Below are 26,759 nucleotides of genomic sequence, written 5' to 3'. Positions count from 1 at the left end.
CACATTGAAGAATACAGATTTGTATTTGCATCCAAATACTCACTACTTTGATTTCATATTATAATCTCTCTCTATCGTTCTTTCGATCATCTTTACAGGTCGTCTCTGTACACTCTGAGTGGAAGAACTGCATGCATTTGAAGGACATTAAATAAAGTGTGACCAGTAGGGGGATAAGTCCCTTTTAATTGTAGAAGCACATCAGCAATTATTGCAGAAAAAACGTGCGTGAAACTGTCTTTAGCTTAGAGTCATAATGATTAACCTTCTAACTTAACACCAGGCCTTGGTATGTGGTTGACAGGTAAGGGATTGGACAATCTTTTACCAGCGTAAAGGTAAAGGAATGTCCAATCATAATCATAGGAGGGAAGCAGATCTGTTGATTACCATCATATGCTCATGAGATACAGTATAGCAAAATATTAAAAAAATACTGTACACTGAGATTATGTTGGGTTGTGTTGAGTTGGCATGCCTCCCTGTTACTGGTGTCATTTATATCTCCGGGTTCACGCTCAGTTAATGTACAAGCACGCAAGCACCAACACATGCACACACCTCCTATCAACCTCCCAGCCATGTCAACATACCATCAAACGAATAATAGTATCATGTGCACACAAGTTTAGTCGTGCCATGAAAGGATATGTTGTCTCGTATTCCTTACTGCAAGGATGAAGACATTTAAAAATAATATTTTGATTCCGTATCACAGTAGGTCAAATAGGAGGGCCTACACTTTACAGTCTGCCGCAGTCTGTTTTCATCGTTTTGCCATGTATAACAGGTCAGTGGAGCGCGACTCAGCTCGTTTCCATTTGGTTTGGCAAAGTTTGGTTTGTTTCAGCTTGTGAGGGACCAAAGCCCTCTCTAACGATACGCAAATCTATAGTTGTTTGGATTTTTAGGAAGTTAAACTCCTGTGAGTCAACAAAGTTAGTCGATATAGCATGAAGGCATTCCTTCATGTTGTATTGCCATTTCTGAAGACATATGACATAACAAATATTGATGTCCCGAAGACGTAAAGCACAGTGATTATATAAGAAGCTTTCTGCTGCAGACAAATCCAGATCTCTCTATTTCTCTTTTTGTTTCCATCTTTCATTCCAGCATGATAATCTTACTACCTTGCATCACTGGGGTAATGTTGTCCCTGAGCATTGACTTGGGGTCAATCTTTCACCTCTTAAACATACTGCATACTATGTATTTGTTGAAGAAATTGCTAATATCATCCTTTGTATGTACCGACGGACTACAACATCCCATTTGCCATCTTATAGGTATTTCAAGTGTGTTACTCCCCGATCTGTCCAACCCACATGGGTGTTGTAATTGCTGGGTTAAAGGGGCACTCCACCAATTTGACAAATAAAGGTCAGTTTACTGGTCATGGAGGTTTACCGTTCAGCCTATGAACACAGTGTGTATGTCGTTTGTAGCTCTGAAGGGAGCTTTCTGAAGTCTAAGAAAATAACTCTGACGATGTCATCGGCGTTATGTTCAGTCAAGCTTGACACATACCAAATATTTCACAGACAACTTGTGTAATTAAATGGGAGCAAGGAGTTTGAAAGATGAGATGATTTAACAGTCACGGAAGGTCTGTCAGAAGATGCTTTTGAGTTGCACCATGGGAATTGTAGGATTCTGTGTTTTTGAAACTTGATCCATACCGGGGACTAAACGTCCGTTTCTAGAAAGTCCCCCAACTGTGAGCAGGTGCAGTGCTAAATCACTGGAGTACCCCTTTTGAGGGTTAGGGTTTGGTTCAGCGTTAGTAGCGTATGAACAGTGTGGATCATCAAACAGATTTGGTTATAATACAGAGATAAGTCAAATTATACAAATTCATGCTATATTCAAACCCTTATGTCTCAGAGTTATGTGCAAATATACTTTTTTCTTCAGCTATGAAACTATAATTCTCAACGATATCTGTTTATGTTTTTCAGTGGATTTAAACGTCCACACAAGCAATGGTACAGTCTACCAATATCAACATTCCCCCCAATCTTTACACCAGATGTGTTTAAAGAGAGCAACAAAGGTCTACGAGTGGATTTAAAAGCCACATGTTGAAAATAATCACAGATATTAGGGGCTCCATGATTAGGGAATAAAACAAAAAAAAATGAGAAATTTCACAGATTTCTGATTCACTTCAGTCCCCACATAGTCCATCCATGCCCAAAAGGCACCCTAAGTTTGGTATACTGGCAACTGTGTATTACCATGTCAACTTTACATTAGAAAAGCTGCTTGATAAAACATACAATAAAACTACTTTAAACACTTTAAATATGATTCAAATTTACAGTATATCTGACAATTCTATATTTAATAAATAATATAATACATCAGCATTTAGTGCATGTCGATGGTCATCTTTTTATTAAATTTAAAAGCTTAATTAGAAAATACTTAAAATTTGACAAAAATATCACTGAGAAGATATACATATTGATTTTGTAATTCAAACAGGCATTTACTGTAATCATCATCAATGAGCAAGAAAATGTCAATAAATAGAATCAATCTCAAAATATATTCAACATGATTAAACTGAAATGTAATAGTGAGGAAATATAAAACAAACGTAAAAAAATCTGTAAGAATTTCACTTTTCTTAAAAAGCCAACAGAGAAGGGCATCTTCCTCCTCCGGCACTTTTTCCATTACAATAAAAAAAAATGAGAACTTTCTAAAACACTGATCTGGCTTTCATCTTTTAATAATAATATACCCATATGTCCTCCTCCATGTCACTTAACTTTCTTATATTTCAACGAGAATGCATATACTGAACAGCTTATTTCAAGCTTCTTGTTTTTGTTAAAGATAAATTCATAAATTAGCTCTTTCTTTAGGAACTCCTCTTGACCTGTATACGATTTATAATGGGCTCAATCATCGGGATTTCTATTACAGTCTCCTTTTGCAGTGTCTGGATTCAAATGCAATCAATAAAATAAAGGAGAAAATCAAATGAATGACAGTTATGGAGAACATGAAGGACGGATCCATTAGGTGTAGGTGGATGTAAAACCATTGCAACATAATGCCACTGTCAAAACCTGAAGGAGGAGGGCTGGGCTACAATAGAGCAATGATCTGTTGAGTGTAAGGATTTTTGGTGTCAGGTGCAGGCAAAGAAGGTTCACCCAGCAAGCATTGCTTCTGAAATAGGCTCATAGCGCCCTCTTGTCCCCATTTTTGCAATTGCACTTGTTAAAGCTCTCAGGGATCAGGACTGAACTAGAGTGTATGTTCTAGTGTCATGTAAGATTTCACTGACAGTGTGTGTCAACATGTAAATATGCTCGTTGCTGCCCCGAACATCAGTTGTAAAACACTGGACGCTGTCACCGGCTAATCTCAGTCTTCCTTTCTCACTTTTTCCTGATAGTTCTACCTTTTCACTCTTATCACATGGCTAATAAAACCCAGTTTGTATTGCGGGTATAGACTGCTGACACTTGACAGCCTGAAGACTTGTGATCGGTTAATGACCTTCTGACTGGAGTGTGTTCAAGCACGGCTTTCTTTTTCTAGCTAGACTGACAAAAGAGACTGTTTGGTAGATAGGTTATGCTACAAAACGCAAAACAATGAAAGGCAAAGTTGATATACCTTTTGAAAAAAGAGATAAATACATTGATTGTTTGAAAGGTGTATTTGTGTATCTAGAGGTAATTTGTTGCCAGCAATCATTTCCAGCGCATCCCAGAGAAGAAACAGTTCTCGATGGTTGAAAACACTTCACTGATTCTTTTATGAAGCAGCCAAAAATGTCAGCTAGTTTGCTTGTGCTGGGGTCGTACGGAGTGGAGTTAGGATAGTATGAAGAGAGGATGATGTATTTAAAGCGAAGGTTTTGCGACTCCGTGCCAAGACAAAGCGACAAGCTGAGGTGGCTGTTTTTTCTTTTTTTTTTCTCCTCTCTCTTTGTTTCTCACACTTGACAGTTTCTACCATATAATGCAGCGAGGAGTAACGGTATACTTTCTCTGACTTACGTGATTGATATGTGATGTAACACAGTGATGTGATGTCTACGTGACGTAAAGGTGGGTGGTGGGTTGAAGACATACAGTACAAATACACCTTCCGTTGCCATAACACTCCACTGAGAGTTACTGAGCTACAGGAGGAGGTAAAAACTACTCTAGATTCATAGCTCTTTGTTTTTGACTGGTGTACAGGAGGACGCCTACATCTTCCATCCTGTTCCACCTGACACCTAATCCAGGGTAAAGTTGCCCTCCAGCACTGACTATGATTACACTTTTACCACCTTTTCTAACCTAAAACGTAAGTGAAAAAACAGTAGATCTGGTCCAGATCAGCATCTATGGGCAACTTCACCCTGCTTTCACTTTTGCCCTTTCAGCTTTCCTCCCTGGTCCGATCAGTGTGTGAGTGTGCCGACCAGTGTTCTTGTCACGTGTAGTTTTGTCTATCAAAGCTGCGGAATGCTGACGGAGTGGCCAGCTTTCTCATTGAGAGGCTGTCAGTCTTGGCTGTGTCAGGCCGTGCGCCAGACTTGCTCCTGAGGAAGGGGTTTCTGGTTCCTGCCAGACCCCGGCCCCCTGGCCCAGGCCCCATGTCTGCCCCCAGACCCGGTCCCCTCTCCATCCTTTCACTCACCGACAGGCTCTTCCGGTGCGGAGGGGCCAGCGTGAGGGAAGGATGGGAGTCATCTGAGGAGCAGCTGTTTGCTCGCTCCAGCCTGGAGAAGGGAGAGCAGAGAGGGGCCCCACTGGGCCCACCTAGGCCTCCCAGGCGAGGGGTATCAGGGTCTGGAATCAGGTCGTCAGGGTCCTCTGGATCAGACTCTGTGTGGCTGAGCTCTGCCTCTCTCTCTGGATGAGAGGAAGCAATCTCTGACGGCTTATCAAAAGGGAATGAGGTGGATCCTCCGGGGGAGTGTGAGCGTTCTGCAGGAGTGTACGGAGCTGAGACACAGCGCGTGTCGATGCAGTCAGTGATGCTGGTGTACTCTGCAGCTTTTACCTGGACTCCTGCCCCCAGTCCACTGTAGGAGCCTCTTGGTGTGAACATGAGGCTGTGTGACTTAACCAGAGGGGGCTCATCCAGGAATGCTGTGCCTGTCGTAGAGAGGTAGCGGGTGCTCTTAGAGCGCTCGAGCAGCCCTGCTGAGGGAGGTGGGGATGGATCCATGTCCCAAGGAGGTAAAGTGGTGTCTGGTAAGAGGTGGCCCGACAAATCAGCAGCTGCACTGTCGTCAAACATGGCTCCAGCTGTTCCGCTGCTGCCTAAACCGCCCTCCGAGTGCCTATCGCCCATACCGCTGGTGGCAGCGCTGCCGGAGTCCCGGCCTCCCGGCAGCACCGTCTCCATGATATCTGACTGCAGCGAGCAGTCTCTGTTGAGCGGCGGGACTATTCGGAGAGGATTCAGAAAGACCTCCGCAGGCCCTACCTCCTCAGAAGTTGAGACATAGATATCAATGCATGATGATGGACGGTGTTGCTGGGAGACCGACAGCGTCGCCAGCGGGAGGGGCTTAGACTCCTTGGTGGCGGCACTTGAGGACACTGATTGTGAGCTGTTGGCTCGATGGAGACTGAGCGAGCGTTCTTTGAAGAAGCTCTCAGCTCGTTCGGCCCCACTTGCACGTTCACTACCTCGACCGACATAAAATGAGTGACTCCTTGTCCGTGCAGCCACGCCTGTAGGAGAAGGAGGGGACATGGAGCCCTCAGCTGCTCCCTCCAGTGCCTCCTGCAGACGGTAGGTATTCCCTTCTGTGCTGTTAAAGCTGCTTTGACGGAGGATGTATGCTGCTTCGGGGCACTCACCATGGCGGAGTATATATGCAGAGTCTGTGCAGTCAGATGGAGTCCGGGAACGTACTTTGCTGACCTCCCCACGCTCAACGCCTGTCACACGCTCCAGTGCTACAGCGATTCGTCCAATCAGCTCCTCCATTTGGGCCAAACGAATGTCAACGGTCTGCAGCGAGGCCTTCATGAAGTGCTCCCTTTCATTGACTTCCTCCAGACGCATTGCCATGTTTTCCACCCTGGTGGAGTAGAAAGAAAATAAGACATTAAAAGCACTGGAGGGAGAGGAGTAAACAGGGAGAATGGTGGAGAATAAAGGTGTACCTAAAAGCATTCTTTTTGTGTCTTAGTTCCATTGTGCTGTGTGCATGTTGCAGGATGTATATTTGCTTTTGTTTGAAATGTGCACCATAACATCTGTCGGCCAGGTTTCTGTTTCTGCCATAGGCTGGAGGTTTAAGTTAGAATGCAGAGAGAGGTTTTCTGTGCAGCCATGTGTCCGACCTTTCAGAAGTGACTCTGATCCTCTCGTCGTTAGAGGAGTGAAATCGGTCATCCTTCTCTCTGAAGTACTCTTCGATGCATTGCTCCTCAAAGTCGTGGACTTTCTTCAGCTCATCCTCTGTTATGAAAAGTTCTGCGGATGAAAGAGTTTGAGGAAGTGATAATGCTTCAGTATCATATCATTTTTTTTTATCACAGTATAATAATATCTAAAGTTCAATCAAAAATATATATAGTTGCCAGCGTTGCAGCGCTAAATGTTTATTGCTAATGCTTGCTGATGTTTATTGCCACTCACTCAGTCCATAGTCCCTCTCGTCGTCGTCATGCTTGCGCCAGCGACAACACAGATGCTTAAGGACCATAGTTATGTGACTGAAGATGATGAGGGGTGGAGGAAGGACCGGGCGCTCATGGAAGGTCATAATGAGCTGGTAGCGCTGGAATTTCCAAACCTGGTTGGAGATGGACTTCACCTCGAAGAATGTATTGCTGTGATGACGGACGACACACAGAAATACAACACCAACCAAGAAATGTCAAATCCACTGAAAGCTAAAATGAACTAAATCAAGTCATCAGTGGCACAACAAAGATCACAACCAGGACAGACAGTATACAGCTTGATTGGTCGACTCCTTCACTTAGCATGCTGCTGGACTGCAGAGACAAGTTTGGACACAGAGAATATTTGGAGATCGAAAAAAACTTGACAGCCAACACAATAAATGTCTGCCCAATGTGTAATGAGATTAAACCTTCAATTTAACAATTGTTTTCTCCCCATTGTGCACTTTTTGGTAATTACCCTGACAAATGTGTAGAAAAGGATGATCATTCTTTCAACATGGATTATTCAGAGGCACAATAACTCTCTCTGCAAACGAAGCACCATCCCATTCTGTGAATACAATTTGCTACCAGCCTCAAATGACTGTGGTTAAACAGCAGCTCAAACACAAATTACTGTCAATTTGTTTTCACACACACACACACACACACACACATACTCAAATGAAGTCTAAAAGACACTTCGCCCATGTCTATTTAGTTTAAAACAGTATTAGTTTGATACTTCTATGCGTAAAATACATGTCTCATTGATGTTATTTCTATCATCATGCAGCCAAAGTAAGTGTGGAAAAGCTGAAATGATTGTTTACGTACTTGAACACAGCTATGAGCAGGTTGACGAGCAGTATGTTGGCCACCAGCAGGTAGCAGGCCATGATGGCTGGGACAATCCAGGCACCGGTCTTACAGGGAGGCAGGGCCACCACCCCCCCATCCTCTGTAGTGATGTTCTGCCCACAGGGGGCTGCACAACGCCACAAAACAAACACACACACATAAGTTAATGCAAGGTAAACCATCACACAGAGACTTGAAGCCGTCATGAAAATTTCCGTAGAAATTTGTATGTGCACAACAAATTAGAAGACATGCTGAGACGCAACATGAACTAAAGACAAATTATGTCGTAAAAAAACCAACTTACTTTAGCAAATTAAAATAAATAAAACATCATACATTCAAGCACATACTGCACAATACCTTACAAGACAATAATAAAAAAACAAAGAGACAAGCAGACCTAAAATACCAAATAAAATGCATCATATTTTGCAAAAAAAAACAAGAAGCATAATTTGTCTTTATGCTTCTAATAGAGGGCACTGGAAAGAGTGCACACTATAATGGTAACGGCTCATGTTTGAAAATGTGCATCTGAAAACAAAATACACACCAAAACAATGCGTTAATCATGTCTCATCACAAGTTGTGTTGCCAATATATTCAAACATGCAGGAGATGTTTAAAATATATTGTCACATATGTGTGCCATAGCTTCATTCCGTAATGATTGATTGTTTTGAATCGATGTATTTCAGGTCCACAGTTTGTTTTTTCCATCTGTGATGGTTCAGTTGCTGTGGCTTATCTGGGGAACATTCAGCAGTTGTTCTTGGTTTGTTTGCCTTTGAGATTCATTCTAGTCATGCTCATCATTGCTTGATGTTCAATTGTTTCACACAATGCAGCCCAAAGACAGAGAACTGAAGTAATTTGTTTCTATAATTCAAATTTACACCCTGAAAAATTTGGATAAAAAACTCTGACAACTGAACCACGTGAAAAAACAGATTACAGATGATGAAAGGTGGCTGATTGATATATGATGGTGTGTGTGTGTGTGTGTGTGTGTGTGTGTGTATGTGTTTTTTATGTTCATGGTGTGGTATTCATATGTAAATGTCAATGTTCTTATTAAATGTTGCCTATATTAGTATAAATATGTTTGCAATGTTGTAATTTCTCCAGTGAGAAGCTGAGCCAGCGTAAAAAAGGGGGAGGGTGATATGGTTTATGTGACAGACGGCGTTAACATGGCAGGGTCACTTCTTCAAATGAAACTAAATTAAAGTCAAGGCAACAAAATGAGTGGAAGAAGGATCAAGGGAATATCATACTTTCCTCTTGATGTAATAACTGACCAAAAACAAAGAGTATAAAATATTAGAACACATTTGAAAAGTGCTATTGCCACGAAACAGTGCCATTTGTCAGCCAGTGCCAAAATTAGTAAGGGTAAAGTTGCTTACAAAGCATTGCCTTAGGTCAAGCTACTAGTTAGTCAATCCAAGATTTGGAGAAGAAAGACAGCCTCATTCATACACTTTAAATTGTCTGAAACAAGCTTCTGGTATTTCAATAATATGCTGTTTAGATTTAGTAGCTGACCCAAGATACCAAACACATGAGGGCAACTTTAACCTCAGAGCATGTGGAGCCGCATGCACACTTTTGTCTTAAGTGGCCTCTAGTGGTAGGAGTGGGCATGACATGGTGGTAACGTGAGGATGATGAAGGAGAGGTGGGTTAGGTAGATGTGATTAAATTGAGGTTCATATCTATTGATTTACTGGGGGTTTGACTGCACTGGGCATTGTGGGATGGAGCACTACTACGCCAGGTTCCGTAAGTTCGTAAGTAATTGTCGGCCAGCCAGAGTTTGTCATTCACCCTTTGCCTTAACTTCCTACTATCTGAAACAAAGAATGAAAACATTATTTCAGATCTCTTCTCTTTGGGCCACTCCTCACATTCTGTACACACCATCATATATAGAACCGTACAAAAAGAGAACAGAACAGCACGCAAACGCACTCTCAAGACATCTTCTCACAGACACTTTATTGAGTCAAATGTCACTTTGTCTACATGATATAAAATAATGTAGAGACAAAAAAGATCAGGACAAACTCACAATAAAAAGTGATGCCCTCATGTAAGAAGTTCAGCAACTTGACAAAACAATTCCGCCGATATGGTGTAAATTTGTCAAGTATTTCCCAGTTATCAATGTGATGTTATTTGTCTTGTAGTACAGTATTTTAATATGTATGTGTTATAAAAGGAAAACCTCTGGTAATATGCTAACGATGGTGTGCATTTGGTCACATTGCTTAAATCTCTCTTCAGAGTCAGCAGCTATTTTCCCCTGAATTAACAAAAATGAAGTTTATTGAAAAGCTCTGACACTCTGGCCCTAAACTTACGGTCAATCTGGTCGGCAAACACCTCTCCGTAGATCATCCAGTAAGGCATGAAGAAGATGTTCCTAGCTAGCATCCAGGATGGGTCTTCATTAGGGTTGAGGATGGCCTGACGCGCCACCCCAAAACTCATCAGCACCACCAACATGATGATCACAAAATACATCATGTCGATCATCTGACAGGGGGGGGGGGGGTAGAGGAGGACCGTCAAAGAGAGAAGGGAAAGAGTGAGTGGTTTAAGAAGAGAAACACATGGGGAGCAGTTGGTAAGAATGCTCATAGAAAGGAAGAATGATGAAAAAAGCAGGAATGAGAGCAGTCCACTAGCCTCTGTTACATTATCCATAATATATTTGTTTGATTAAATGTGATATGCATTGTCTTTCAAAAAGCTGATCTAATAAGTAGTCACACCTGCAAGGCCAAATTATCACTTCATTCAAATCACGAGGCGCACACGAATTTGGCAGAATTACCAGCATTGTGATACTTCAGACTTTGAAAAGTATGGCGGTATTTCATTTTTCTTTTACATTGTCCTCTGAACTGCTCCTACTTCAAATCTCTTTTTGGTACAGCATATCACATATGCCAAATATCTGACGAAGTCATTGAATCCTAAACCACCCACCTCCATTAACCGTCCACCCCAGCCCAACCCCCTCATCTTTAGCTGATTTTCATATCAAAAAGGCATTTGTGTTCTGTAGCGCACAACCAATGTCAAACACAGTTGATCATCAGACACATTTGAGCCTCTGATCCCTACTCTAGTTGTGTCCTCATGTTTGCATCAGAGGCTCTGATCTTGTGCTCTTTGAGATCAGACAATGAGGTTTAGAGGCACAGAAGCTCGATTAGGACCAAGCCTGTACACCACATGCAAATTAAACCCTCGCAATCATGGGACTCAGTGAACTCTTATAATTAGTATGGATCATGCAGAGTAGTGGTCAGAAGGTAGACAAATCTGACATAAATGAAGAACACATAATGGGGAAAGGAAAAATGAGAAATGCTGGAGATAGAAAAGACACACAGACAGACACACACACACACACACACACACACACACACACACAATACGCCACCCCTGCCTCCTCTCACCATCTTGCCAATCATCATCACATAGGGACCCAGGTACTTGTTGACCCCAAAGATGTCCAGCAGCCGGATGTACCAATAGATGATGTTGACGCAATAGATGACCCGCCCGTAGCTCATAAGCGGCGGCTCCTGGAGACGCAGAACCATGCCGATGGAGAATATGAGAATGGCCATGAGGTCTGTGATGTTCCAGTACTCCTGAAGCCACACCTTCACCTTCTGTAACAACTTCCCCGGCTCTGACATCAGGATCTGGGAGAGGGTTGGAGGGAAATTATTTGAGAGACGAGAGCAAGATGAGGATGCCCGCATACAGGAACGATGAAAGGTGTGTTCATAAATCCAGAAATTGAAGTGATTGAAATAGAAGCATAGAAATACAATACATCATGTCCACCATAGGAGGGCAGTATAAGTTCACCTATCAGGGCATCTAGCAGATGTCTGAGGAGGCATTGTCGTGCAGCTGAGAATGATGTGCCATAATGATTAATGTGTTTCATACACTTACAGTACACACACAGCCACAGAGTGAGGCTGGACTGGTCCCATATGGCCACATACCTGTATTTTCGATTTACTGTTTTTTGGGGGGGGGGGGGGGGGGGGGTCACATCTGTGTGTCTTGCCTTCATTTCGACCCCCCTTCCTTCTCTCTCCCCGTGACTCTTTCTTTTGCTTCCTCTTCAATGGTTGCAACACAGTTTTCCCTATTAATCATGAGCTGTTTGATGGCATGGACATGATGCTTAGCCTCTCCACCACAAAACTCACTGAATTTAAGCCTATAGGCGACATTATGCACTGGCTCCCTGTAAAATCTAGAATAGAATTTAAAATCCTTTTACTGACCTACAAAGCCCGAATTGGTCAGGCTCCATCATATCTTAAAGAGCTTATAGTACCATACCGCCCTACTAGAGAGCTGTGATCCAGTGATTCAGGGTTACTTGTGGTTCCTAGAGTCTTAAAAAGTAGGACGGGAGCCAGAGCCATCAGTTATCAAGCTCCTCTTCTGTGGAACCAGCTTCCCGTTTCAGTCCGGGGGGCAGACACACTCACCACATTTAAGAGTAGGCTTAAGACTTTCCTCTTTGACAGTGCTTATAGTTAGGGCTGGCTCTGGCTTGCCTTGGACCGGCCCATGGACAAACTGGTAGAGGCAAAAACTACAGGGGGACTTCCTACACTGAGCATCTCTCTCCTCCTCTTCTTCACCTCCGTCTGTATGCATTGATGTCCCATTAATGCTCATTACTAACTTTACTTCTTCCCTGGAGTATTTGTGCTTTCTCGCCTCACAGGATGACCGCAGTTTTATCTGGACACTGGTTCTTCAACCAGCCATGGCCCTGCTGACACCTACTACGATCTTCATTATTAACATTATTAATCCTATTACCGATACCATTAATGCACAGTACTGATTTTGTCTCTTCCCCGGAGTCCTTGTGCTTCCTCTCCTCACAGGTTTCCATGGAGCATGGTTTCATCTGGACCCTGGTCCTTCCTCCTACCATGACCCTGCTGACTCCAACTGCTAATATCACTTTTATTATTACTCTCATTACTATTTCATACTACCGATACGATTAATGCACATTATTGACCTGCTTCTTCACCAGAGTCTCTGTGCTTTCTCGCCTCACAGGTTCCTGTGTATCCGGGTTTACCTGGACCAGGTGTTGCCTCCTGTCGTGGTTGTGTCATACATTGAATGTGCTGTAACTACATTGAATGTGTTGTAATTCACTATCCTGTTCTACACATGACATCATTGCACTTCTGTCCATCCTGGGAGAGGGATCCCTCCTCTATTGCTCTCCCACAGGTTTCTTCCTCTTTCCTCCCCGTTAAAGGGTTTTTTTGGGGAGTTTTTCCTGTTCTGATGTGAGGGTTCCGGAACAAGAGGATGTCAAACGTGTACATATTGTAAAGCCCTCTGAGGCAAATTTGTAATTTGTGATTTTGGGCGATACAAAAATAAATTGAATTGAATTGAATTATGGCGACACGCTTTGTGTCTCTAGTTCACTAGGTAGTTAGTGGTGAAGAACTGATTAGTGTGTTGTGGATGCTGGTGCACAGGATCTGTTGTACCTCTCTCATTTTCTCAATGCCGTTGGTGAAGATGTAAGCGATGACGATCCACTCTTGAGGACAGGGCCACAGGTCCATCTTTACCAGGACAATGTAGTTGAACAACATCAGGTAGCCCACGTAGGCCAACTATGTAAAAACAACACAGCAGAGGGAAATCAGCAGGGACACATTTATGGCTATGCGCTGGTGTTTCTGGCTTTTCCCACTACAGCAAACTGTACATCAATACATTTCAGACAAATAAACTGACTTGAATGTCTTTTGTGTGAAACTGCTCACATTAAATGGTTATTTAGTAAATGATTGACCCTCATTATACTTCTCTTTAATGCGTCACTTTTCATTTGACCTGCACTTATTTGCGCACTGTGGTTTATCATCAAAAAAAATTCTGATCACAATTCAAAACCAAACCATCTAAAAAACACAGACCTGGACAACCTGACATAAATGTATTCAAAATCCATTTGATATGTTTTCCTCATTCAAAGGTCCTGACGTTGCTGGATTTCAATCAGATATTTGACATTTTTGATTCAGCGACTGGTGATCTATCCTCCGAGATCATTTCAACGGCATGAATACATTCAGCAGAGATTTTAACAGCCATGCAAAACTGTTACTACTTTTAAATTTGGTACCAAAACAAGAAGGTTTGACATATTTAAATTATTAAGTAACTACAAACAAACTGGGGATGGTGTGTTCTTCAGTCCATGCCTGCATCAAGTATTCCAGTGAAGTTTGAAGGTAAAGTGGTTTTAAAAATTTGTGACCGGGACTGTGAATCCCTCCCACATGCACAGCGTGATAAGTTTGACTCATTTTACTTCAATGGGGCAGCCCTCTACTGCGGATCACGAGTTTAAATACAAATCTGGTAATGAGGTAAAGGCCACATTTTGACCCTGAGAAAACCCGGCATCTGTTCTACGAGTGCAGCTGCAGTGATGAAATTTACAGTCCAATATTATTCTTTAACCTGAAGGGCAGGAGGGAGAAGTGAGGGGGGGGGAGAAGAGGAGGGGAGTAAATAGCCACGGAAGAGAAAATGGGATGAAACAAAAAGGCAGTCAAAATATTTTCTCAGCATAAATAAACAGTGAAACCCCTGTTTTCACTGGGCGAGCAAATTGAAGGAGCCCAAGACGGAGTATGAGAGACAAAAGATCAGCTTACATCAAACATTGCACATGCGCTCACAGGCAGATACTGTACTAGACACAAGCTTTACACAGACTTCAAAGACATCTTACAGAATCCAGATAAACAGTGGTGTACAGAAAGACATGCAAACCCTCTAAATCTCAACTTCAAATTAAATAATATTTACTTTCCGTAAAACTTAATTCAAAGGCAATATGCCATGACTCAAGAGATTTCTGTGTGTCTTTACACCGTTAACACAAAACCTCCTTGTTTGATCTTCAATCCCTTTCACTGGCCTGTACTTTTCTCACTGTGTTGCTTCCACCTCTCTCTCACTAAACCTTCTCACCCCAGTAAAGCTGTGAGATGACAGGGTGGAAGAGGAGGACAATGAAAATACAGGCACTGTGGCAGGAGAAGCTAAACGCAGGGAACCAGGAATTGATGCCGTTGCAGAATTACAGAGAGCACTGACACTGCCAACAGAAAGACGAGCACGTAGGTGGTGTTGCAGAAGCCGACACTGACCGTATGGAACCAGAACTTGACAATTGGAGCGTTGTAGAACTCGTATATCTTGCGTCCCAAGGGGATGAGGCGGTGGCGTTTCTGAACCTCCTCAACATCCTTCTTTCTGGATGTCTCTGTGGCTACCTTACCCAGCATTGCCTGCCACATGGAGCGAGGCAGGAAGGAGTGAAAGGTGTGAGGGATGAAGAGAATCAAAGAGTGGGAAGAGGGACGTGTGATGGATTGGAAAGACCGAGTAGGATGAGCAGGGGAAGATGCAGAGAGAGGACGGAGATGAAGAAAAGTATGTGGAAGGTGGGATGGGAAGAGTCGAATAACAAAGAAAAAAGGAGAAAGGGGAGAGGGTTACATTATGGCTACTGCACAGTTTTAATATCAAAGTCAAAGAAGCAAGCACAGCCAATGTCATCATTCCAAAATGTGAAATGTGTGTTTGAGGTGGAGTGTTGGGTGAAGGCTGGTAAGACAGTATGACGCAGACACAGACACTCATGGATTGTGTCTCAGACAACAGTTAAGAGACAGAAGAGAGACAAGATAATGACAGAAAGAAGACAGAAAAAGATAAGACATAGATATTTCATTTCAATCTGTGACACATTTCCTTATCCATGAGAGAGGGTTCGGAGCCCACTGTTTTTATGGGTCATGGTCTTAATGTCAAAGCAACACCAGACCTGTGAGGGAGTTCATTCAGGGAATTGTATTGTATGTCAGGGGGTGGATCTATATACTGCTCTAAAAAGGCAGAATGCAGTAAATACCTGTTACCTAACTTCAAAGCGGACCTAAACACCAAACACTGAAATATTTGATTGTATTCTCTATATGATAGAGTGCTGCAAGGATGACATGTTTCATAAGTCAACCCCGGAAGTCAGCATCTCACAAAAAAATGGCTCATTCCAGCAGCACTCTACCATTTAAAACTAAAGGTCATCCAACACTAGTTAAAACGGATAAGAAAGCTGAGAGAACATATTTTATTAGCAGATAGTTTTTAGGTGTTGAATAGTTTCTCGGCAATGTTTTTTGGGGTAAAATAATCAACCCAAAAAGCGTAAAATGAAAGCATTACAAACCTTTTATCTGTTTGCCATCCAGTCTGAACACTTTTAACCCTTTCTCAACTTCCCTGTGTTGTTACTGCACTCTGCCTTTGTAGGGCAGTCGCAGACCTGGGCAAAGATAAAATGTTTGAAATATTTGAAATTTATAATGAGGAGTTGGTTGAAGTTCCCAGGCCACTGAATAGATCCAACAGTGATAAAACCATCACTAAGAAATCAAAGAAGAAATCACCATCAGCAAGGAATTAATGTTTTCTCTTTTTTTCCAAATAAGAAAAACATATCCAGCTTCAAGTTTTGTCTAAGGCACACACAGACAGGGCCTTCAGGGGGGAAAGATTGTGCCAGTGTGTAAATCACACCATGCCTTTACTGTACCCAACATGCACATGATCCAATTAGCAAGTGGACAAAAGCTATCGCACAAGCTACAGCATTCACCAGTGTGGTTTATCTGAAGCATCTGAGGATAAAACAATACAATCTCCCTCTGTGGTGTAGCAGTCTGTGTATATCTGTATGAATCTTTGTGTGATTCATAAGTATCTGAAGGTGCATTTGTACAGTCAGAAGCCAGGGCAATGGGAAGGGGCTCATTGCAAATGCATTCTCTGGCAGCAAGGTCTTCTGTTTAACACCACTGTGCCTCAAGGACTGCATGTGTAAAATCGCCCATTTGCGCTGGCTTGCTGGCTGTGCTCAATGCAGATGGAGAGCATGTACAGGGGTGCTGAGGGGCGTTCAACTTCAGTTCAATCATTTAATGGAACAACCTTAGGTCCAGTTTATGTCTTAAAATTGTGTTAAAATTCTCCAGAATTGATTGGATTGAAATGCAACGCGTCCTAATCCTGCTGTACATCCACGTCTATGCAGATGGGCCAACTCTTCCACTGTGAGCCGAGAGAAGCTGCTCAGACTCTGCATGATTTAAGCTCTGCAGCAGCAGGCGGGCATGGTTATATAATGCAAAAGCCTGGGCCTCCCATGCTCAGCAGCCGACATGCTGAGTGGTATGCTGCAGCAAGCCATCATCATGATGGGAGAGAGTGAGGGGCAGCAATCGGCTAGCATACAGTACTGTACCTCAATCAGAACTGAGCTTGGAGAAGAGAGGGAGAAAGCGAGAAAGAACTAGAGAGAGATGGAGCTGAAAGGAGCAAAGAGAGCGCTGGGCAGAGAACAAGAGGGACCATAGGAAAGGCAGAGAGAGATAGAGGAGGTAGATGGAAGAAGAAACATACACGAGGGAACCCACAAGCGGCGACAGACTGAGACGCTACAACTCCACGACCATGTCTTTGCTGAGACGACGAGAAACAGGAAAGGTCTATTTGGCTGGAATGGGTCCAGCTGGCCCGAATAGAGAAACAAGTATGTGTGTGTAGAGAACTGTGTGCGTATTTGTGTGCGTATCGACATGTCATTGTGGACATACAACTGGTCCATGAGAGATATTTATAAAGGACACAGTATCTGGGCCATGTATTCAATGATGAGTTTTATAGTCTTAACAAAGCAAGGGTGTGTCGTCTGAAGTTTGAATATGTGTATAAATTCTGAGATGCAGGGCTGAGGTGGGTTCTCTCACCACGGAGTTGTACTGCGCCTCACAGTAAGATCTTACTGTGAACTCCATGTCTTCCTCCTCCTTCTCCTTGACCGGTTTCTCAGGCTCCTCCTCCTCCTTCTCCTGCAGGTAGGCCTCCTGATCCTGGGGCATGTAGGACATCTCATCTTTGTTCTTGAACTCCAGACTAAGGATGGATGGCGGCAGAAGCAGCCCTAAGATTACCTGGGTGATGAGAAAGAAAGAAAGTGAAGGAGGAGGAGGATGGAAAGCTAGGGAGAGGAGCTGGAAGCGACAAATCACAGATGAGATAAAAGTGTACAGTTTTCTGAGTTCTGCTGTGGAAATTAGGACACACGGATTCTCGAACAAACCGACCTTCATAATTGGTCTGCGACACACACTTTTGAAACTCACATAATGAAAATGCACCCACACGAACACCTCCCCATCATGCCCCCGGCTAAAAGCTTTGGTATTTAAGACAACCAAGCAAGTGTTCTCATTGCTGAAGTCAGTTACACAAGCATTAGTCCAGACGGGTTGCTTTGCTGCCACGATGTATGAGAGGGACACACACTTCAGACACAAACCAGGCAACCATGAAAAGCAATAGAGAGGCTTTTAACGCAGAGGGAAGCTGAAGAACAAGGGAAAGAGAAGTAGATGTATCGCTGTGCAATCGAGTGACTTCTTATGACTGGAAGCAGCTGTTTGAATCATGTAAGAGTGAAATTGAGCTGTTTTCATTCCATCGACGACTGGCTCAAACTTGGAACGGAAATGTAAGCAATTTTAAGTTGACATGAATACCACAGCACAGAAACTGGTGTCTCAGCTTCTCTCGTCAACAGGAGTCAAAAGCAAAGATGTCAGTAATTTGTCATACTTATTGATGTGAGAAGTAATCAACATACTCATCTTTGCGATTCATAGTCCATCTACAGCAGGGGTCTCAAACTCATTTTCACTCCGGGCCACATCAGCATCATGGTCGCCCGCAAAGGGCCGGTTGTAAATGTAACTACTCGTGCATTCACAGTTTAAAGTAGTCTTCAATGTGCTCACAATACATTTCCATGTTAAATGTACAGTAAGCCAAAGAGCTGCTTCTATGACTGTGTTTAAGTATCTCATAATTTTGACTTTCTATCTCAGAATTATGACTTTCTATCATAGTTATGACTTTCTATCTAATAACGTCGACTTTCTATCTCATAATTTCGACTATGGGGATATTTTTATTATTATTAGTCTAACTTAAAAAAAACAAAAAAAATTTAAAATTTAAATTTTTCTTTTTTTGCTGGCAGATTCGCGGGCCACATAAAATTACGTGGCGGGCCGTATTCGGCCCGTGGGCCGGGAGTTTGAGACCCCTGATCTGTAGCCTTCAGTTACCATGTTCTGATATGAGTTAGCGTGTTGGAGGGGAGCACATGGCTGCCCTCACAACTACAGCAACTCAGAAATGTGCACACATATTATCTTGACAACATTTTGACAACGTTATTTGCCGTATATATCATGAACTCCTGGGGGCACCAAATCTTGTTTGTTCCACTCGTGGTTTCCTTTCTGTCGTTCTGCTTCAATGAGCTTGCTTTAGCAGCGCCCTCTCTCCCTCTCCTCCTGCAAAGGCCAAACCACACTTAGAGCACAGCCTGCCCTGCTCCGTGAAGCTAGCCAGCCAGACCCATCATCCTGCCTCACTCTATGTATGAATGAGTGTGAACCCAGGCTTCCCTTCAGAAACTCCCAGGGCAACTCTTCATTATAAATAACTCTAACTTCTCTGATCTCAGCAGCTGCCTCCTATCACCCTCCTGCCAGATGTCTGGAAGTCCCACATGAGCAAAACTTGCTCAAAAGTCAACCACCAGTCTTCACCGAAACCTCTGCCCTCGTCTCAAAGGGATGTTTACCACACAAGCCTCCTTATGAAATATGTGGGATTGTGTTTGAGTAATTAAGGTCAGGTTCTTCTGTCCCCTTTGGCTTGAGAAAATACTTTTTAGGATTATAAATGAAGTTGTGGTGTTAATTCAACCAGGAGGGCAACCGCGCCCGACACACTCCTAAAGTTTCTCTTTCCTCTGGCGAATCCTCCTCCCCTTCCCTGTCGTCTCAAGATAACTTGACTGCATCACAAGACACTTGAGGTGTCACAGTTGAACTTATCTTACCTCTATAAAAACAGCTGCATGTATCTGTTATCAGCATTACTCTGTGGGTCTCTTTCATTGAACTGAACTGCGTACCATGTACTGGTTGAAACTTCTGCTGCAAGGCTTCTAATGGGCAACAAAAGCATCACAGTTGATTTCAATGTTGTACTATTCACTCTTAAAGCACAACTTGCCCCAGAATATACAATAGATCATATATGTGTTTATATATATACATGATCATATATATAATCACCTCTTTACTATTCACTATGATGTTGTTGTTGATATGCATTGTGATGTTCTGTTTAAATAGTTATTTTATTGATTTTACTTTTGCTTCATTTATTTGCTTTAATTGTCTTGTGAAGCACTTTGTGACATCTGATCTGAAAAGTGCATCATCATCACTTGTGTTGTGTCTTTAAGGCTTGAAACACAATACAATACTTTAGTGACTGAGAGCACACAGCCTCAGGTACAGTATTGAGCAACTTTCTGATGTCAAACTGCAGGATTTGAAATCTATGTTTAGTATAATATCATTTTAAACAGACTGAGTCTGGTGACCTGTCCAGTCCAGTGCACACAAAATCTGGAGAACATTCTTGGGAATGAGTCATCTTGGTCAAACCACAGTTATGACCAGACAGACCGTGTCATTTTTCCACCTGTAACGGTTTGGATCGTACATGGCAGAAGAGGCATTTCTTACTGTAATGTCTCTATCAGCCAACATGTGTACGTATACATTTGTACGAAGCTGATACTGGCTGGCCTCTGCTTTTAATATCGGCACATTATGTCCAAAGTAATGTACAGTTTTTCATAAATGTTCAACAGAACGGTAAACATCAATTATCTCCTCTAGCTTCACATCCGCACATTTCCACACATCACACCTGGTTATTGTCATGTACAACCACTCTCCACTTTTCTGTGAGCCAATCAGCAGATCCACAGGAGGGATTTAGGCTGCCTCTATGGTAGTTTCTCAGGGGGGTAAGCGGGTTTCTCATTACTTTCCCTTCCCAACTTCTCTTAGGCAGTCTGAAGGGATTCAAGAATTCCGATACAACTCTGCCTCTCTAACATCGAAGCCTTAAGTCACTGTTATGTTCGGTTATCCCAAACATCTGTCTCTCTTCTATTACCTTCAGGCCTGAGTTCTTGCGCATGCGCAGGCGTCCCATCCACATGTCGGTCAGAAGCATCTGACTGCAGGTGTGAGCGATGAAGTCTCTGTGTTTGGCCGCTACCGCCAGCTGCAGGCAGGTGGCGTTGCTCCAGTTCTTCAGCTCGTACGTCAGCAGCTTCATGGCCATCTGCTCATCCTGTTTATAGGACTGGTCTAGGAGCTCCACTGCCAGCTGGGCAAACTCTCTGGGAAATTATATGCAGGACATATACAGGCACACTGAGACATGAACAGAGACAATGACATACTTTGTCTAAACATGTATGAATGTAATGAATCTGGTCAAGGAATCAGTGACCATCTGGCCATATTTTGAAGGAGATTAGATTATTTGCACACAAATACTTGCACACACACACACACAACAATACAACACTTTGCATATTAACACAGCACATGGGCATGGGCAAGGCCTTACGTGACAAGCATATGTAATTCCTTTAGTCGATGCAGACACATGTTTACAGCAAAGACGGCCAAAATTCTCCCCGGTAATTATGTCTGTATCTTTTCCAAGGTGAGTGGGGTTGTTCAAGTTTATAACGTGTGTATACTGCATGCTGAACAGAGGAAGCTGTGTGCAGATTTAAAAGTTACGATTGCAGAACTACAGAGATAATATGACATAATTATTTGGGAAAAATCTGAATATGGGGCTGTAATGTGGCCATCACACACATATACACAAACTCGCACTCTCAAATTTTCAATACTGCAAAGCACCCCCCCCCCCCCCCAGTATTTTAATACATCCCCTTCCAGACAAAACGTAAATCAGTGCTCTGAGATCAAGTTTCACCCTAATTTCAGCCTCTGAAAAACACACAGCACAATATTGCACACTACACTGGAAAGCAATCTGTCCTGCGTAGTTTAATGTGTGCAACAAGTCACTAACATGGCCGGGGTTTGGGATATTTACAAAACAAGAGCTCACAATGTCTTGATGCACAGCACATGACACAGTTCAGCAGAGTTGTACGAACGACTGAAGATGTTTCTGTTTCTCTGAGAGGCTTTTCAAATGACTTATGTGATATACATCAAGAAATATAAAAGGTGAATATTCCAAACGTGTATACAGTTTGTTTGCAAGTGCCTCGGAAGACCAACTCCCTAAGCATGTAGGAATTACTGTATGAACTTCCACACATTTTACTTTTCACACGTTCACACAAATATCCCTCGAGTTTATCCAAACACACGCAGAAATGCGTTTGCAAACGCTGCATATGTAAAGATTACATGAAGGTATAAAAATGTATGGAGATAAATGAGCTCTGCTGAGGAAGCCAGACAGATTCTCTGTGGAAAGTAAACTCAAAATATGCTGCTGTTCTTTGAAAATGTGTAAGTCTGCGTGTGTGTGGGGAGGTTTGGTTGGTGTGGCTGTGCTTCATTTCCAGACTTTAAAAGAGTTACCCCTAATTAACAGTAATTTCCATAGCCAGCATTTTTATCTCTAGGTGATTGCCTTCATCTCAAATGCGTATCCTAAACTTACGAAAATGCATGTCACAAGATTTTTGGATCCCATAGGAGCCTAGAGTAGTCTGAAACAGGTTCGTTTCGAGGGAAGAAGGCAGGTTAGTGTGTTCATGTGTGTATCTGCACATAGGTGATGGAGTGTGAAGGTATATGTTCCCGTCTAGACTCACCACTCGACTTCGCATGAATCATTTAGCGCAGAAATGTTTCTGTGAGAGAATTCGTGCTCAGCACTACAAAATCACACGTAATTGAAATATCGCGACAGATGGCACATATTTCGTTTCACCCACCTGGAGTTGTGGTTTAATTCCTGGGAGATGTCATCCACCATGTCGTTCTCTGAGGCTTCGTGTGCCATGGCTTTACAAAGCTTACATGCTACCAAGGCCTTGGCCATGGCCTCTTCCCCGTGCTGCCAAAAGAACAGCGCCATCTTCTGACGTTTCATCAGCACGGCCCACACCATAAGCTCGTGGAAGGGGAAAGGGAAGTGGTTGATTTCGGGGTCGTCCAAATCGATGTCTACTTCCTCCTCTCGTTTGCGTGTCGTCTTCTGGCGGCCTCTGCGGATGGGCATGTCATCCTGCAGATCCAGAGCAAGTTAAGTGTGGGGGGGGGGGGGGGGGAGAGAAGGAGACGGCCATGTTGATATGTACATATTTTGGAGTGACTTGTTATGGATGATGTTTATTACCAGAACAAGATTAGGAGTGTTTTAAATTGATGCTGAACTATTTATGTATGTATATATGTAGCCTTGGGTTCTGAATTTGAAAAGAAAACCAAGAATGTGGATAGAACCCTTGACTTCATCTCTGAAGGACTGGCTCTGTGTTTGGCCACATAAGTCTAGAGCGGTCATGTCACCCGGCGAAGATTTTTATCTTGTATTTTTGAAAATTGTTCGCCCTCCACATGATGAAAGTTAGTTGAATGCAGAAGCAAATTCCGACTTTGGTGGACTAAGGTGGAAGGACAAAGTGCGACACACAAAATATACATGACAGGCATGGTCTTATACACCTTTTAATCAAATCTTCTGGTAGGATTTTACTTTTTATGTCTCCAGGTTGACTCCCTGTCTCTGGAGAGATTGACACTGCCAGTTAGTGTCTTAATGGCATGTCAGCAGGGCAATCATTTCACATTGTAATGACAGTTGAGGGCTACTGACAGTTGATCAATGACAGAGGTCTGAGAAATGACCTTCAGTGGATTTTACAATTGCTGCTTGCTTTCAGACAGATTACCTGGACATGATAACAGTGTAGTAAATTACATAGTAATACTAGAAAGCGACACTCCGTTTATAGCAGATTGTGATTTTATGGATATTTAGAAGTTATTGCAGAGTCATATATGTATGGCTACTATGTCCAGGTTGCCATACTGATTAAATGATGAACTGGAATACAAAGAGAGAGCAGGGCATTGAGGGAACGACTTTGACAGACACACACTAACAGGGAGACGCAGTCCAAAAAGGCAGACATACAAAGGAACGGACAGCCATGCACATTAGATACAAGTACCTCTGAGAAAACTGTAGACACATACTGTTATAAAAGCTTTATGATTTAGATACTTCATGGTTTGTACACCATGGATACACGGTAGTACACAAACAAGGTATGATGTAAACCCAGTTAGGTCAGCCATTACTAATTCAGTTCAACGTAACTGGGCTGCTCTGACATGTGTGATACGAGTTATATACATTTATACTGTCTGGAACCATGAAGCAGTTATGTAGTCATACATTTTAGTTTATTTTTTCATATCATAAATCTGAGAAAAAAGGAAATTGAAAATATATTTGTACAAGGTAGTGTGAAATGTATGAATAATGTTATCTGATGACGAGCCTTCTACTGGCTCAAACGTGTATACAGATGGCCAGCAAAATAAATGAAATACGCCTCGAGGTCTTCCTTTCAAAGACAGCAAGGCACACAGCACACACTTGACCACTACTTTTGCTGAAAAGGTCCCGCAGAATGACGATACAATCAACACGGTATGAGGGAAAAGAGTGCGTTTTAAAACGAGGGAGAGGAATAGTGAAGAAATGACAATAACAATCTCGATGAGATCAACACTCACCTCCATCCCCAGCAGTTTCAGGGCTTTGGGCTAGAAAAGCAACAGAAACATAAACAAGCAGAACAAGACCTTGTCTAATGTATTTTATAGAGTAATTTACTCTATAAGCACAACACAGCACAGATTGACAGACAGACTCACTCACATGAGACCAGAAAGCTTCTATTATACGGTAAGTCCCTCACTTTAAGTTTAATGGCGTTCTTTAAGAATGGCAGTTTGATTCTGTTGTGATTCACAGTATGCTGTACATACAGCAACAATCTCTTACGGTTGCATGTTTGCATGTATTAAAAGCAGAATGTATTTGTGCATTTGGTACAGTGCTGTGTATCTGTATTAAAGCAGGGCATGTCTGCATTATGCATTCATGAGCCATCGTCTGAGGTGTCATCTGAGTTGGTAAAAATAGCTCAGGTCTCCTGTGGGGATTTTGATATCTGCATCTATTTCAAGGCTTTGTTCTGAGTTAACGTGTGTGTGTGTGTGTGTGTGTGTGAGAGAGAGAGTGTGTCTTCGCCCGTGACTATGTGATCGCACGTTTATTTCATCTACAAAATCACAGTAAATTGGAACTCTCTCTCTCTGTCTCTCTGTCTCTCTCTCTCTGTCTCTCTGTCTCTCTCTCTCTCTCTCTATCTGCGTCTGTCCAGCTGCTTTGTCGCTGTCATTGCAGACATACAATGTGATAAACAGGCACATGAATCCTCACATACGCACACACTCACAAACACACAAACACACAAACACAAAGGTGCACAATCAAGCAGAATTATGGTGCTGCAGACACAGCTGTGTATACTTCTGTTTTCATCACACCTGTGGCGGGGTGTGAGGTATTGAGGCAGAATGAGAGACTTATACATCAGACCATGAACATAGACTCAATAATGTGCAGTTTGTGTGTTGTAAAAACACACAACTTCCAAATACTACAGCACATGAGTTCAGTGATCAGTTCCTCCACTTTTGGTTGAAGGTGTGCTAATCAGCGAGGTGAATACTGCAGTAATTGATATGAAGTGTGTATATTATTGGGGTTATGACGGCACACGATGAAGAGCCACTGCTTTGAATGATTTGTTGCATCGTGTGTCTACTTGATGAGGACATGGAGAATAACAGGAGGACATTTATGTTCAACCTTTGCTGATGAACACCACCTTGATTGGAGGTGATCATAATTTGTGACAGTTCGTGACAATGAATTCCCTAATGTAACGTTCTCAATGCGACCTTTTGTAATGGTGTAATTTTGCGCTGTCAGGCTGAGATATATTGATTTATATTGCATCCTAGCTGTCATTAGCTAGCAGTTGCACCTTGAAGATAAGCTAACCAAAATAGTAGCGGTCAGTTGATGTTCATTTCTTCCTTGAGAACATATTTCTTGCCATTTCAGTCAAAGAGTTTCTTGATATTTATAGAAACCTAATCTTCTCAACAAAACAAAGCTCAGAATCCACTTGCAGTATAAAAAACAAATCACATGACAGTATGTAGTTTACTCACTTTTGCCATCCCTCCTCCAAAACATCAAGTATCACACTTGTTCAGGCCTCCCGCTCAGTCGGTCGGGTCACAACTACCGTGCACATGCTAATTTATTACTCGCATCGGCAAGGTCTGTCATTGAGTACACGGCCCCTGATTAGGATTTCATTCATTTCATTATAAAACATAATTTGCCCGTAGTATTCATCTTGCTCTTATCAGGGCTAATTTGATCATGAGGCTCATTTCACTGATACTGAGTCCTTTGAATAATGACATTGAAATGAATCCCAGACGTCAGTGTTGAAATGCATTGGTTCATGATGAGATGATAATCATTCACTCACCCTCTTGGGTCCAAAGAGGTTGTGGTACAGAGTTCTGAATCTCTTCCTGGTGTAGTTACAGCGATATGCCCCGCCCATGAGGTATTCTATGACCAGTCCAATGTCGATGAGGCTGATGCGGTAGTCCGGGGGCAGATTTCCCTAGAAAACCATACAGTGTTAACAGGCAACAACCCGAGCCACTTGATTAATAAAGGAGGATAAACAAGAGGGATGAAGTGTACAAAACATACACACTCACTTCACAAAATCCATATCAAAGTGTTTTTGGTTATGAAAGAAAAACATGATTATCTGATTCACCTTGAAGTAGATCCAACTGAACCCTGGATATTCTCGCTTGGAAAGAACACACAATGTCAGTGGGCAAGAGCAGGGGAAATGAGACACACGGAAACTCTCAGGCAAGATCTCTCTTCCAGCCTCTTTAATACATTGGCATCTCAACCAGACTGTGGTTCAGTTCATGTTTATTCTTTAAAACCCATTTGTATCAGACAGACAGCTATTAACGCTGCAAGCTAGAATCATTCTTGAACTAGAAGCTC

At 42.6% G+C, this 26,759-nt stretch overlaps 1 protein-coding gene across 9 annotated transcripts in view; it reads right to left on the bottom strand.

The window, feature by feature from the left end:
• Positions 1-4,449: 4,449 nt before the first annotated feature.
• The window catches only part of trpm3 (transient receptor potential cation channel, subfamily M, member 3), a gene marked incomplete at both ends in the record, with an annotated part of 116,361 nt that continues 94,051 nt past the window's right edge, over positions 4,450-26,759 (bottom strand). For 2 of the 9 annotated variants that reach the window (XM_079270877.1, XM_079270885.1), the window contains 15 exons: positions 4,450-6,055; positions 6,321-6,453; positions 6,619-6,812; positions 7,488-7,638; positions 9,245-9,367; positions 9,881-10,055; positions 10,988-11,239; positions 13,088-13,216; positions 14,768-14,908; positions 17,432-17,635; positions 20,733-20,961; positions 22,558-22,850; positions 24,371-24,400; positions 26,212-26,352; positions 26,515-26,550. In XM_079270877.1, coding sequence (XP_079127003.1) covers positions 4,450-6,055; positions 6,321-6,453; positions 6,619-6,812; positions 7,488-7,638; positions 9,245-9,367; positions 9,881-10,055; positions 10,988-11,239; positions 13,088-13,216; positions 14,768-14,908; positions 17,432-17,635; positions 20,733-20,961; positions 22,558-22,850; positions 24,371-24,400; positions 26,212-26,352; positions 26,515-26,550 — 3,837 coding nt within the window. The remainder of the gene's footprint in view (positions 6,056-6,320; positions 6,454-6,618; positions 6,813-7,487; positions 7,639-9,244; positions 9,368-9,880; positions 10,056-10,987; positions 11,240-13,087; positions 13,217-14,767; positions 14,909-17,431; positions 17,636-20,732; positions 20,962-22,557; positions 22,851-24,370; positions 24,401-26,211; positions 26,353-26,514; positions 26,551-26,759) is intronic. The other 7 variants (XM_079270878.1, XM_079270881.1, XM_079270879.1 and 4 more) reach the window with 7 other exon arrangements.

Source organism: Melanostigma gelatinosum, assembly GCF_949748355.1.
Source record: "Melanostigma gelatinosum genome assembly, chromosome: 6".
Taxonomy (NCBI): Eukaryota; Metazoa; Chordata; class Actinopteri; order Perciformes; family Zoarcidae; genus Melanostigma; species Melanostigma gelatinosum.
The sequence above is the reverse complement of the archived record's forward strand: the minus strand, read 5'-3'. Positions and strand labels throughout refer to the sequence as shown.